Source organism: Oncorhynchus kisutch, linkage group LG5 (assembly GCF_002021735.2).
Source record: "Oncorhynchus kisutch isolate 150728-3 linkage group LG5, Okis_V2, whole genome shotgun sequence".
Lineage (NCBI taxonomy): Eukaryota > Metazoa > Chordata > Actinopteri > Salmoniformes > Salmonidae > Oncorhynchus > Oncorhynchus kisutch.
Window position 1 is genome coordinate 38,504,929 of NC_034178.2, and position 15,166 is coordinate 38,520,094.

General features: G+C 43.7%; 1 protein-coding gene across 18 annotated transcripts in view; it reads left to right on the top strand.

The window, feature by feature from the left end:
* Positions 1-15,166, top strand: part of LOC109891016 (calcium-dependent secretion activator 1) — a 181,600-nt gene that overhangs the window by 56,999 nt on the left and 109,435 nt on the right. For all 18 annotated transcript variants that reach the window (XM_031825030.1, XM_020483253.2, XM_031825017.1 and 15 more), the window contains exons 4-6: positions 8,542-8,622; positions 8,973-9,206; positions 11,942-12,063. In XM_031825030.1, the coding sequence (XP_031680890.1) occupies positions 8,542-8,622; positions 8,973-9,206; positions 11,942-12,063 (437 nt within the window). The remainder of the gene's footprint in view (positions 1-8,541; positions 8,623-8,972; positions 9,207-11,941; positions 12,064-15,166) is intronic.

Genomic DNA, 15,166 nt, shown 5'->3' on the forward strand with positions numbered 1-15,166 from the left:
TGTGTATGCTTGTGTTTTTCTTTAAAAAGTGGAAAACAGAAGGGAACAAGCAGATTAGGAGGACTGTACCCTTGACAACGGTATCAGACAGTGCCACACTTGACCCTAAACTCAATCAAGCCAGTGCAACTGTCCTGGGATCTAAACTCAATCAACCCTACAATCCTGATATGTGGCCAAAATATAAATTTTATGGAGCGTGGTGGTGGACAAGTGAGTTTCAGAGGGAACGTCTCCCTGACCCTTATCCTCAACCCTCCCAGCTCTGCCTCACTCTGCCTGTGTTTACGCTATAGCTGTTCACCCCCTATGAATGTTTTCATATAAGGATGAGTTATCTGCCGCCTGGAGTGCTTAATGATGGAGTGACCGGTGCCTCAGACTCAGAGGCTCCACGCTCTAGTGAGTGATTGAAAAAGATAGATAGTTCATCATGCTACTCAGTGGACAGAATACACTATCGATTGCCACTCAGCACAACAACAGCACGGCTTCTACAGTTACAACAACATGATGAAGATTGATACTACAGATCACAGACACAAGCTGACTGGCTGGCTGTGTCTGAATATCCATACTAGCGTACTACATACTTAAACTGCATACTATGTAGTCATCGTCGCATACTATTTAGCATGTACCGTTTAGTAAAAAGTATGCAGTATGCCACTGGCTGAGTAGGGGAGGTGAGGCCGAGTGCGGGTGGATTTTTCCAAATTCAACAGAAATGCATCGCATTAACCAATCTGATAATAGCTCAGTTCCAATTTGATTAATTACTCTAAATGTTGAATAGAATAGGAACCACTGGTCCTGGCAACCATCATTACGCGCACCTGGCATCAAGTATTACGCGGTCTACTCTACATGATTAGGCTCACCTGGACTCCATTTCCTCTCTCATTACCTCCCCTATATCTGCCACTCCCTTAGGTCTATTCCCCAGGCAGTAATAATGTTGTTCCATGTCCATACGCTACACTTGTGTCTTGCGGTGTGCTCTGGTATGTTTATTATTATACTCACTACCTGCACTTGCTTCCCGTCTCCCAGCATCATCATGACAGAAGCCCATACAGCCCATCTATCCTATTTAAAAAGGACTGAAGACAGAAACAAGTTTGGTTCAATTTCAACATATTTATTAGTGAAACCAAAGTTCTGTAAAAAAAAAAAAAATTAAACGTATGTTTTCAAAGATGTGATCATTTTAATGAGAACAAAAATGACTTACATTTGAACACCACCGCAGAAGCTTCGCTATTCGGTATCTTCCCAATTAAGTAGCCTAGTTTTGTTGTTTGGCTACTTGAAGAGAACAAGGGTCTATCATTTGCAACACACATTTTCCAATGCATTGTGGAAAAGTATGCATCCAATTCTACTAGATGAAGAGCCGAAATGAGTATAACATTCTGGCGTTTAAACCATACTCGATTTTCGAATACTGAGAATGCATCATGCATCATGATTTCTGTAGCGCGTCCCCCCCATATCTAATTGATCAGCTTTTGTTAAAGCCAAAAATAGTATGACATCTGGGCATTTAAAGTAGACTCGATTTTCACATACGGCCACTGACTGACTGACAGGCAGGCACACACAGACAGGGATCATCAGTGCCTAACCCAGTGGGGATGTGGGATCTACTAAATTAAGCGGGCATGGAACACAATATACTGTTAGGCAGTCTGTCAAATGAGATGACTCGTCTTGCCACTCTGTAGGGGACACTTAAGTTTGAGGTAGAAGGAACTTCTAAGTAGAGTCTGCTCATCCTGGGTTGAAACCGTTTTAGGTAGGGCTTTGATCACTGGCCGGGATTGAGACTTTAGCGATGCGATTGGATTAATTACTTTGGAATCTCATCCTGTAATGTAAAGAGGACAGATTGGCCCCATTTTGACCCCACACACATCCCATACATACTTGACTGTGTGTCTGTCAGCTGCCCAAGCCGTGTGTGTGTGTTCTCTCTCAAACACAACAGGAATGTAAAGCTTGTGGTAGGCCTGATCACCGACAACGACGAGATAGCCTATAGGGAGGAGGTCAGAGACCTGGCCGGGTGGTGCCAGAATAACAACCTATCCCTTAACATAATCAAGACAAAGGAGATGATTGTGGACTACAGTAAAAGGAGGACCGAGCACGTCCCCATTCTCATCGATGGGGCTGTAGTGGAGCAGGTTGAGAGCTTCAAGTTCCTTGGTGTCCACATCACCAACAAACTAGAATGGTCCAAACACACCAAGACAGTCGTGAAGAGGGCTCAACAAAGCCTATTCCCCATCAGGAAACTAAAAAGATTTGGCATGGGTCCTCAGATCCTCAAAAGGTTCTACAGCTGCAACATCGAGAGTATCCTTACTGGTTGCATCACTGCCTAGTATGGCAACTGTTCGGCCCCCGAACGAGCTCTTCAGAGGGTAGTGCGTACGGCCCAGTACATCACTGGGGCTAAGCTGCCTCCCATCCAGGACCTCGTCAGAGGAAGGCCCTAAAAATTCTCAACGACCCCACACACCTCAGTCATAGAATGTTCTCTCTCCTACTGCATGGCAAGCGGTACCGGAGCACCAAGTCTAGGACCAAATGGCTTCTCAACAGTTTTACCCCCAAGCCTTAAGACTCCTGAACAAGTAATTAAATGGCTACCCAGACTATTTGCGTTGTCCCCCCAACCCCTCTTTTACGCTACTGCTACTCTCTGTTTATCATATATGCATAGCCACTTTAACCATACCTACATGTACATACTACCTCAATTAGCCCGACTAACCAGTGCCCGTATATAGACTCGATACTGTTATTTTTCACTGTCTTATTACTGTTGTATTATTCTTTACGTATCTATCGTTCACTAAATACAATTTTTTAAACTTAAAAAGCGCACAGCTTTTGGCCAGTGGAGATTAAGCAGATTTAATTCATCTAATTATAGTTGGCCTTGCTTACATCAGATCTGATTCTATTATGACAGGGATTTCTCTTTCTGATTACTGTTCTGGTGTAATGCAGAAAACTATCTCTGTCTGAGTGTGTGTGTGTGTTATGACAACTGTAGTCTTCTCATCCACCCTCTCCCTTGTTTCTCATCCCTGAGTGTTGCTGTGAAGAATGCCTGGGGTCTGTAAGTAAGCATTTCACTGTAAGGTCTACACCTGTTGTATTCGGCGCACGTGACAAATAAACTTTAATTTGAGTTGGTGGTAGCAGCAGGGGTGGGTGTTCAGCAACATGTTAATGCAGCAGTCAGAAAATTCAATGGCAAGAGAGGGCTGAGAGGGTAACACAGAGACAGGGAGAGGGAAGGTAAGAGACACGGAGAGAGAAACATATAGGTAGTCTTTTGGAGAAAGGGAGAGAACAGGGACATTTTGTGCTATAATTCAGAGAATGAAAAACAGAAATTAAGAGAGAGAATGGCGTGAATGGAGAGAGACATCTTTTGATTCACCAATACCCCCCTACACACACAGACACACACACAATGCATGGTGGCAAATCTCACAATCTTCATCCTGACATTTGTATCATTAAACTAAGATGGGTTCCCGGTCTTCCTGGAGGCTACAGAGGGAGGGGAGAAGGTGAAGTCATGTTGAAGAGTTGTATTCTAGACAGGGCGACTGTGTTGAGATGGATGGGCATGGGAGAGCGTGCATTTATTCCAGACACAATCATACTAACACAATACTCTCAAACACACACTGATAAACACTGTCAGATACAGTACATATGGTGTGGCAATCAGGCGCACAGCTTTTGGCCAGTGGAGATTAAGCAGATTTAATTCATCTAATTATAGTTGGCCTTGCTTACATCAGATCTGATTCTATTATGACAGGGATTTCTCTTTCTGATTACTGTTCTGGTGTAATGCAGAAAACTATCTCTGTCTGAGTGTGTGTGTGTGTTATGACAACTGTAGTCTTCTCATCCACCCTCTCCCTTGTTTCTCATCCCTGACTGTTGCTGTGAAGAATGCCTCAGTGCCCTGTCAGCGGGTGGAGAGGGTGTATGTAGCGTGGGCAGAGATACTCTAGTGGACAGGGCACCTGCTTGGCACAGGGCATACCATGGCACTGACCATCCCACTTGAAGAGCCCCAACAATGCCTCTGAACAGACTGGGGGATTATATTAGCATACACTATAGAGATCTTGTTGCATATCTGTGTGTGTGTGTGTGGTGATGCACATGTGGTCTTGAACACGTCTGTGTATGTGTTGTGGTATATGTGTCATACCACGGCATTGTTCCATACTCGTTTCTGATTGGCTAGAAGCGCATTCTAGAGTGGAAATGTGGTGAGTAATGAGCATGAATGTCTCCGGTCTGTCAACGTTGCAGTCATGACGCAAATGGTGCTATGCTGTCATCCTCCTACATGTTTCTCATTTGACCAGCTGTTTTCAGCAACTGGTATTGTTGACCTCAGTTGTCATATTGCCAAATATGCTAGCAACAAACTATTTAGCTAGCTTCTAGCCTAGTGTTTGATATACAATGCAACCACCTCTACGGTAATGAACAGTGTCCTAACCAGACGGCAGCTTTTTTTCATGCCAAATGAAAACACGCATCATCAGCTCCTTCTTATGGATGTATCCAAATAAATGTCACTAGCAGACAGCTTAAATAAACACATGCAGCTACTTTACTGTTATTCTGGCGGCACTGTTTGACGTGACTGGTACGACATGTCCTCCATTATTTCCAAGATAATGTACAGAGCGTCTATCTCTTACATGTACCTCTATATTTTTGGTCCTGCCAGTACACACAATGCTAGAAACCATCTCTGCAGTAATTTGCTCCTCCATCCTCAGGCGCTGAAGGAGTGGCTGTGACAGATGTGTTTGTCTGCTATTATACTGCAGGCTCCCTGACCATCAATGACTATCCCTTTCTCACCAGCTCAGACACACCTCTGCTCTTCAATCTGGGGAAAGAGTCTATACTGCACACATACATCTGATGAAATCTACTCAGATGTACACTGAATGTACAAAACATTAGGAACACCTTCCTAATATTGAGTTGCACCCCTTTTTGTCCCCAGAACAGACTCAATTCGTCGGGGCATGGGACTGTAATAGGTGTCGAAAGCGTTCCACATAGATGTTGACTCCAATGCTTCCCACAGCTGTGTCAAGTTGGCTTGATGTCCTTTGGGTGGTGGACCATTCCTGATACACACGGGAAATGGTTGAGCGTGAAAAACCCAGCAGCGTTGCAGTTCTTGACACACTCAAACCGGTGCGCCTGGCACCTACTATCATACCGCCCGTTCAAAGGCACTTCAATGTTTTGTCTTGCCCATTTTACCTGGATTCACATGGTTATTTTATGTCATGGAAAGAGCAGTTGTTCCTAATGTTCTGTACACTCAAGTGTATAGTCAATGAACGAATTCATAGAACTGAACCAGAGCTGTAAACAAGCATCATTAAAGGGGCAATCTGCATTTGCTACATCCATTTTTGGACTATATTAATGATATGTAACCATTGTTTCTTGAAGATTACTTATAAATGCATCATGAGCTTAGTTCAACTGTCATAACATAAGCTTTTTCAAGCAGAAATTTGCTTCCTGCAACACTAACTCAAAAAAGTTCTGGGACACTGTAAAGTCCATGGAGAATAAGAACACCTCCTCCCAGCTACCCACTGCACTGAAGATAGGAAACACTGTCACCACTGATAAATCCACCATAATTGAGAATTTCAATAAGCATTTTTCTACGGCTGGCCATGCTTTCCACCTGGCTACTCCTACCCCGGACAACAGCACTGCACCCCCAACAGCAACTCGCCCAAGCCTTCCCCGTTTCTCCTTCTCCCAAATCCATTCAGCTGATGTTCTGAAAGAGCTGCAAAATCTGGACCCCTACAAATCAGCCGGGCTAGACAATCTGGACCCTTTCTTTCTCAAATTATCTGCCGAAATTGTTGCCACCCCTATTACTAGCCTGTTCAACCTCTCTTTCGTGTCGTCTGAGATTCCCAAAGATTGGAAAGCAGCTGCGGTCATCCCCCTCTTCAAAGGGGGGGACACTCTTGACCCAAACTGCTACAGACCTATATCTATCCTACCGTGCCTTTCTAAGGTCTTCGAAAGCCAAGTCAACAAACAGATTACCGACCATTTCGAATCTCACCATACCTTCTCTGCTATGCAATCTGGTTTCAGAGCTGGTCATGGGTGCACCTCAGCCACGCTCAAGGTCCTAAACGATATCTTAACCGCCATCGATAAGAAACATTACTGTGCAGCCGTATTCATTGATCTGGCCAAGGCTTTCGACTCTGTCAATCACCATATCCTCATCGGCAGACTCGACAGCCTTGGTTTCTCAAATGATTGCCTCGCCTGGTTCACCAACTACTTCTCTGATAGAGTTCAGTGTGTCAAATCGGAGGGTCTGCTGTCCGGACCTCTGGCAGTCTCTATGGGGGTGCCACAGGGTTCAATTCTTGGACCGACTCTCTTCTCTGTATACATCAATGAGGTCGCTCTTGCTGCTGGTGAGTCCCTGATCCACCTCTACGCAGACGACACCATTCTGTATACTTCCGGCCCTTCTCTGGACACTGTGTTAACAACCCTCCAGGCAAGCTTCAATGCCATACAACTCTCCTTCCGTGGCCTCCAATTGCTCTTGAATGCAAGTAAAACTAAATGCATGCTCTTCAACCGATCGCTGCCTGCACCTACCCGCCTGTCCAACATCACTACTCTGGACGGCTCTGACTTAGAATACGTGGACAACTACAAATACTTAGGTGTCTGGTTAGATTGTAAACTCTCCTTCCAGACCCATATCAAACATCTCCAATCCAAAGTTAAATCTAGAATTGGCTTCCTATTTCGCAACAAAGCATCCTTCACTCATGCTGCCAAACATACCCTTGTAAAACTGACCATCCTACCAATCCTCGACTTTGGCGATGTCATTTACAAAATAGCCTCCAATACCCTACTCAACAAATTGGATGCAGTCTATCACAGTGCAATCCGTTTTATCACCAAAGCCCCATATACTACCCACCATTGCGACCTGTACGCTCTCGTTGGCTGGCCCTCGCTTCATACTCGTCGCCAAACCCACTGGCTCCATGTCATCTACAAGACACTGCTAGGTAAAGTCCCCCCTTATCTCAGCTCGCTGGTCACCATAGCATCTCCCACCTGTAGCACACGCTCCAGCAGGTATATCTCTCTAGTCACCCCCAAAACCAATTCTTTCTTTGGCCGCCTCTCCTTCCAGTTCTCTGCTGCCAATGACTGGAACGAACTACAAAAATCTCTGAAACTGGAAACACTTATCTCCCTCACTAGCTTTAAGCACCAACTGTCAGAGCAGCTCACAGATTACTGCACCTGTACATAGCCCACCTATAATTTAGCCCAAACAACTACCTCTTTCCCAACTGTATTTAATTTTTATTTATTTATTTATTTTGCTCCTTTGCACCCCATTATTTTTTTATTTCTACTTTGCACATTCTTCCATTGCAAAACTACCATTCCAGTATTTTACTTGCTATATTGTATTTACTTTGCCATCTTGGCCTTTTTTGCCTTTACCTCCCTTCTCACCTCATTTGCTCACATTGTATATAGACTTGTTTATACTGCATTATTGACTGTATGTTTGTTTTTACTCCATGTGTAACTCTGTGTCGTTTTATCTGTCGAACTGCTTTGCTTTATCTTGGCCAGGTCGCAATTGTAAATGAGAACTTGTTCTCAACTTGCCTACCTGGTTAAATAAAGGTAAAATAAAAAAATTAAAAAATAACCCATCAGAACCCAAAATATAAACTTGTTTCACTCCAATGTTTGTAAACAAAGTAAATGTAAACATTTGACATTACATTTGAGTCATTTAGCAGACAAGAGCGACTTACAGTCATGAGTGCATATATTTTCATACTGGTTCCCCATAACCTTAGCGTTAGAAGCGACATGCTCTACCAACTCAGCCACATGGGACTATACAAACACGATATTGCTTCAAAAAAAATTAAACTGTCGTTTTGATAGCATGGATGTCCTTGGATCCATAGCTCTGTTTTTGAACTTGAAAGTGGTTGTATTTCTCCAGCCCCATTCCTCAGCTTTTTACCGAAACATTGTTTCAACTGCTGATTCCCCCTTTAACATAGGAACACAATCATTTGACAGTGGTTGAATATCGATCATCTTTCCCACCGGAGGGGACGTGATGGAATTCAAATGGAAATTATATTGATTCCAGCTCATCACTTTAGTGGGGTTTACAAGTACGATGCAAGTCGCTCCATGTTGATACATTCATACATTACTACAGACAATGATCCTTTTGAAAATCATCCCAAGGGTGATGAGGTAATACTATGTCATCACCATTAGTCTATGGTCATGGGCATCACAAAGGCTTGTAATGGAGGTTGTGTGTAAGGCCTATGTCACCTCTAAGGCGACAGTAAACGCTGTATGTCAGGCTTATGTCATGATGAAATCTTCTCTCATTGTGTTCGTTTCCAGCTTGATAACCCAGACGAGCAGGCTGCACAGATCAGGAGAGAACTGGACGGACGACTGCAGATGGCTGATCAGATCGCCAGGGTAAGACACCACTACCTGAAAGTAAAGTAGAGAATTAGACACCAACCCACCCCTCTTAAATCACCTCACCAGAGCTGTAACAGATACTGTAGAAGGCAGTATGCCTAAGGCCTATACACTAAGAAGTAGAGGTGTGTGTGTGTTGTGAACCGTAGGCCCTCACATGAGCAAAACAGCCTCAATAATGTAAAAGCAGAGGTAGACTCAGGGCAGGAGTACGCATGTATAAAGATCCTCTTTAAAAAATACTGTACACTTTATGGTCGTAGACTTCACTATGGACATGTGTGTGATCGTGTGCCTGCGTGTGTATGTCCCTGTGTGTATGCCTGCGTGCGTCTGTCTAACAGGGCGGCAAGTTTCCCAAGTTTGTGTCCAAAGAGATGGAGGCCATGTTCATAGAGGAGCTGAGATCCTCAGTGAACCTGCTGATGGCTAACCTGGAGAGCATGCCCGTGTCCAAGGGAGGAGAGTTCAAACTGCAGAAGCTCAAACGAGGACACAACACCTCCATCATAGACATGGGCCAGGAGGACGAGAACACGCTGTCCAAGTCTGATGTGGTGCTCTCCTTCACTCTGGAGGTATGGTTGGTTAACACTGCAGCTCACACAGCCTGCCTGAGACACAGAAATATATAGAGTCAATAAATGTTCAACCCGTTATGTCAAGTATAAATAAGTTCAGGAGTAAAAATGTGTTTAACACGTCACATAATAAGTTGCAGGGACTCTGTGTACAATAATTGTGTTTTAACAGGATTTTTGAATGACCTCATCTCTGTACCCCACACATAAATATCTGTAAGGTCCATCAATCGAGCAGTGAATTTCAAACTCAGATTCACAGACCACAAAGACCAGGCAGGTTTTCCAACGTCTCGCAAAGAAGGGCACCTATTGGTAGATGGGTAAAAAAAAATGTAGACAGACATTGAATTTTCCTTTGAGCATGGTGAATTATTAATTACACTTTGGGTGGTGTATCAATACACCCAGTCACTACAAAGATACAGGTGTCCTTCCTAACTCAGTTGCCGGAGAGGAAGGAAACCGCTCAGGGATTTCACCATGAGGCCAATGGTAACTTTGAAACAGTTACAGAGTTTAATGGCTGTAACAGGAGAACTGAGGATCAATCAACATCTTACTGCAGGTACTCTACCATACTAATCTAAATGACAGCATGAAATGAAGGAAGTCTGTACAGAACAAAAATATTCCTAAACATGCATCCTGTAAAGCACTAAAGTACAACTGCAAAGAATGTGGCAAAGAAATTAACTTTATGTCCTGAATACAAAGTGTTATGTTTGGGGCAAATTGAACACAACACATCACTGAGTACCACTCTTCATATATTCAAGGATGGTGGTAGCTGCATCATGTTTTGGGTATGCTTGTCATCAACAAGGACTAGGGAGTTTTTGAGGATAAAAATAAATGTAATAGAGCTAAGCACTTTGTCATTATAGGGTATTGTGTGTAAATGGGTGAGAAATTATCCATTTAATCCATTTTGAATTCAAGCTGTAACACAATAAAATGTGGACTACTGTAAGTCAAGTGGTATGAATACTTTCTGAAGGCACTGTAGGCTCTGATGAGTAATGTCCTATGGGACATTGTCCCTCTCTCGTATACCTCAGAAATGTTTGTTGCAGCAGTCGTAATGTTTTACACTCCCTATTCTGCTGGTCTCAGGGGACATGCCTGTAGATCAGAGGCTGAGCTGATCTGGGCGGCCCATGTCTGTGAAAAACCAAGGAAGCTGTTTCTTTATAGTAGTATCAGTGTATTTAACAGTGCTCTAACTGTTAAATGTAATTTTGTGTTTGTGTCTGAAACTAGTTTGTAGGAGCAGATGTGTGTTGGAAATAAGTGATATATATATATGTATGTGTGTATATATATATGTATATTAGAGGGTTGACCGATTAATCGGAATGGCCGATTAATTAGGGCAGATTTCAAGTTTTCATAACAATCGGAAATCTGTATTTTTAGGCGCCAATTTGCCGATTTAAAAAATATATATATATTTTTTAATCCCTTTTATTTAACTAGGCAAGTCAGTTAAGAACACATTCTTATTTTCAATGATGGCCTATGAACGGTGGGTTAACTGTCTCGTTCAGGGGCAGAACGACAGATTTTCACCTTGTCAGCTCGGGGGATTCAATCTTGCAACCTTACAGTTAACTAGTCCAACGCAATAACGACCTGCCTCTCTCTCGTTGCACTCCACAAGGAGACTGCCTGTTACGCGAATGCAGTAAGCCAAGGTAAATTGCTAGCTAGTATTAAACTTATCTTATAAAAAACAATCAATCATAATCACTAGTTAACTACACATGGATAATATTACTAGATATTATCTAGCGTGTCCTGCGTTGCATATAATCTGACTGAGCATACAAGCATACAAGTATCTAAGTATCTGACTGAGCGGTGGTAGGCAGAAGCAGGCGCGTAAACATTCTTTCAAACAGCACTTTTGTGCGTTTTGCCAGCAGCTCTTCGTTGTGCGTCAACCATTGCGCTGTTTATGACTTCAAGCCTATCAACTCCCGAGATGAGGCTCGTGTAACCGAAGTGAAATGGTTAGCTAGTTAGCACGCACTAATAGCGTTTCAAACGTCACTCGCTCTGAGCCTTCTAGTAGTTGTTCCCCTTGCTCTGCATGGGTAACGCTGCTTCAAGGGTGGCTATTGTCGTTGTGTTCCTGGTTCGAGCCCAGGGAGGAGCGAGGAGAGGGACGGAAGCTATACTGTTACACTGGCAATACTAAAGTGCCGATAGGAACATCCAAGAGGCAAAGGTTAATGAAATACAAATGGTATAGAGGGAAATAGTCCTATAATTCCTATAATAACTACAAGCTAAAACTTCTTACCTGGGAATATTGAAAACTCATGTTAAAAGGAACCACCAGCTTTCATATGTTCTCATGTTCTGAGCAAGGAACTTAAACGTTAGCTTTCTTACATAGCACATATTGAACTTTTACTTTCTTCTCCAACACTTTGTTTTTGCATTATTTAAATCAAATTGAACATGTTTCATTATTTACTTGAGGCTAAATAGATTTTATTTATGTATTATATTAAGTTAAAATAAGTGTTCATTCAGTATTGTTGTAATTGTCATTATTAAAAAATTTTTTTTTTAAATTGCCCAATTAATCGGTATCAGCTTTTTTTTTTTGGGGGGGGGGGGGGGGGGGGGGTCCTCCAATAATCGGTATCGGCGTTGAAAAATCATAATTGGTCGACCTCTAATGTATATATGTGTTTGATAAGCTTTTATTTTTCTCTCAGGTGGTGATTGTGGAGGTTCAGGGGTTAAAGTCGCTGGCGCCCAATCGGATCGTCTACTGCACCATGGAGGTGGAGGGGGGGCATAAGCTCCAGACTGACCAGGCCGAGGCCTCCAAACCAACGTGAGTGTGACACAAACACATGCACATATGCTGTGCACATACATGACATTACAGCGTTATTTAGGAATAAATAGCTAGTAACTGGGTAATAAGTTCAGTGCATTCTAATTGTTTTTTTATCTAAACAAAGTCATGTTAGCTAATCAGGTTAGGAACTACATAACTGCATTTAGATTTATCAGCACCTGATACAGATTGTGTTAATATGAGCAGTAAGTCTTGAGTCCTCGTTGGGTGGCCTCACGTTTTGGCCATAGCTGCACAGCATGATGTGGTAATGATATTGCCTGTGTGAGTGGGATCAGGGCACAGATAACAAGGTTGTAGACGCTGAGCCGTACTGATTACCCAACATGCACATTGCGCCACTGCTTGTGTTCTCTAGCAGGTGACTGAGGTGGGACGTGTGGATGTGTTGAGACATTTGCTTTGCTTTAATTAAAGGATACTCACAGATGTATGTAGAGTATCAGAGATGAGTAAGTAATCCATATCTCTTCCTGATATAGATGATGAATTCATCATTGTCAGTAGAAGGAAATATTTCCTCATGTATAATGCAGGACTCATCACCACTCTTTCGTCCTTCTCCTCCCCTCTTCTCTCTGCCGTCCCTCTCCCCTCCCATCTTCTCTCTGCCGCCCCTCTCCCCTCCCATCTTCTCTCTGCCGTCCCTCTCCCCTCCCATCTTCTCTCTGCCGTCCCTCTCCCCTCCCATCTTCTCTCTGCCGTCCCTCTCCCCTCCCATCTTCTCTCTGCCGTCCCTCTCCCCTCCCATCTTCTCTCTGCCGTCCCTCTCCCCTCCCCTCTTCTCTCTGCCGTCCCTCTCCCCTCCCATCTTCTCTCTGCCGTCCCTCTCCCCTCCCATCTTCTCTCTGCCGTCCCTCTCCCCTCCCATCTTCTCTCTGCCGTCCCTCTCCCCTCCCATCTTCTCTCTGCCGTCCCTCTCCCCTCCCCTCTTCTCTCTGCCGTACTTCTTCCCTCTTCTCTCTGCCGTCCCTCTCCCCTCCCATCTTCTCTCTGCCGTCCCTCTCCCCTCCCATCTTCTCTCTGCCGTCCCTCTCCCCTCCCATCTTCTCTCTGCCGTCCTCTCCCCTCCCATCTTCTCTCTGCCGTCCCTCTCCCCTCCCATCTTCTCTCTGCCGTCCCTCTCCCCTCCCATCTTCTCTCTGCCGTCCTCTCCAGGGTTTTTGGGGATCAAAAAGGGGCTTAGGTAGTGGGTGTGGCAGGGGGAGTGGCAATGAGAGCGTGGCACAAATGTTTCTTTCTAAAAAATTACTCCATGGAGCTGAGAGACATTTTCGCTGATTTCCTGCAATTCTACACATTTTGCCATGGCTTATGCTGTATTATTTTGCTCAAACATAATAAAATTAATACTCAAAATGAATGAATTGTTTTTGGTATTGTATATTCTCCTTGACTGTCTAGCTTTTATTTTGGTGATTATTAGAACTCAAAGATTATATTATTTAAAACATATTAGCTCCATTATCTTTCCTACACACCTTCTGTTTTTAGTCCTTTTAGTCCTGTCTTCCCCTCCCTCTGATTTGAACAGCAGGATGGTATGTCCTAGACCCCCTGCTAGAGCTATAGTAGGTAAAACAGTTTGTAACAGTAACCCTGTACCCTAGCCATCAATACTCATTCAGAAGTGTTCATCTTGAAGAGGGCCTTGTTCTGAGTGAACAGATGTTGATTGTAGTTTTAGGGTCACGCTGTTACTGTAACACCCTAATGTGAAATATATGGCGCAGTGGGTTTTGTCATCTGTTACTGTCAGAGTTATCAGTCTCTATGCCCTGAGTGCACAGAGATAGAGAGTAGATATTGTCTACAGTCTAGACTATGGCAAGGGATGCAGCTGTGCCCATCATTGACATCAAACTGTGTGTCCAAGCTTATGGGTTAGGGTTACAATTAGGGTTAGAATTAAGGTTTGAGGCCTCCCAAGTGGCGCAGCCTGGCGTCGTCCGGGTTAGGGGAGGGTTTGGCCGGGGGCTTTACTTGGCTCTTCACACTCTAGTAACTCCTGCAGGCTGACCTCAGTTGTCAGTTGAACGGTTTTTCCTCCGACACATTGGTGCGGCTGGTTTCTGGGTGAAGCGAGCGGGTGTTTAGAAGCGCGATTTTGCGGGTCATGCTTCGGAGGAGGCATGACTCGACCTTCGCGTCCCAAGCCTGTTGGGGAGTTGCAGTGATGAAACAAGATCAAAATTGCAGGTAAAACAAAAAAATAAAAAAAATAAAAAGGTTAGGGCTAGGTTAAGGATTTTAAATGGGAATACATTTTTAGTCCCCACAAGCATAGTACAACAAGTGTGTGTGAGAAAGAGAAGGGGCTATTTTAAGCCCTGCTTCCTCACAGTGGAATGTGATGAGATCAGATGGGATCTGTGAGTGGATCAGTGGAAACTTTAGTTCAACCTCAATTGTTCCTGAAACAGAGTAGAGTTTATTTGTGCTAGATACAGTATCTCGGTCAGCCATGGATAACGGAACACTGAGTACATTTAAAAAAGGGATCCATTCCTTCTCTTCCATGATGCACAGATGGCCAGTCTCCTGTTGAACTTTGCATAGGAATGTTAGGTTCTAAATATCAGTAAGAACTCGACGGACATTATGAAAACTTAAATCAAGTTTATTCATCCCAAAGGATCGAATAGCTGAACCGACTAAGACATATTCACACAAGCACTGATATTTAACTATTTATCCTATGCGGAGTCTCCTCCTACACATCTGAACAGCCAATGCATCTCTGTTGCTTGACAGAGAGCCTTAGTGATATCTGTTCTTCCTCACTTCATCTGACCTGACCTCTGCCCCAAAGTGCTCACTCCTCCCTAACTCACGGCTGTCATGGTGACTTGTAGGTCTACAATCGTGTCCCTGACATCCTTGGAGCGCTCTTTGGTCTTGGCCATGGTGGAGAGTTTGGAATCTGATTGATTGATTGCTTCTGTGGACAGGTGTCTTTTATACAGGTAACAAGCTGAGATTAGGAGCACTCCCTTTAACGTCATATAGGGGACGCTTGCGTCCCACTTAGCCAAAAGCCAGCGCGGCAAATTCAAATAAAATGATATAAAAATCT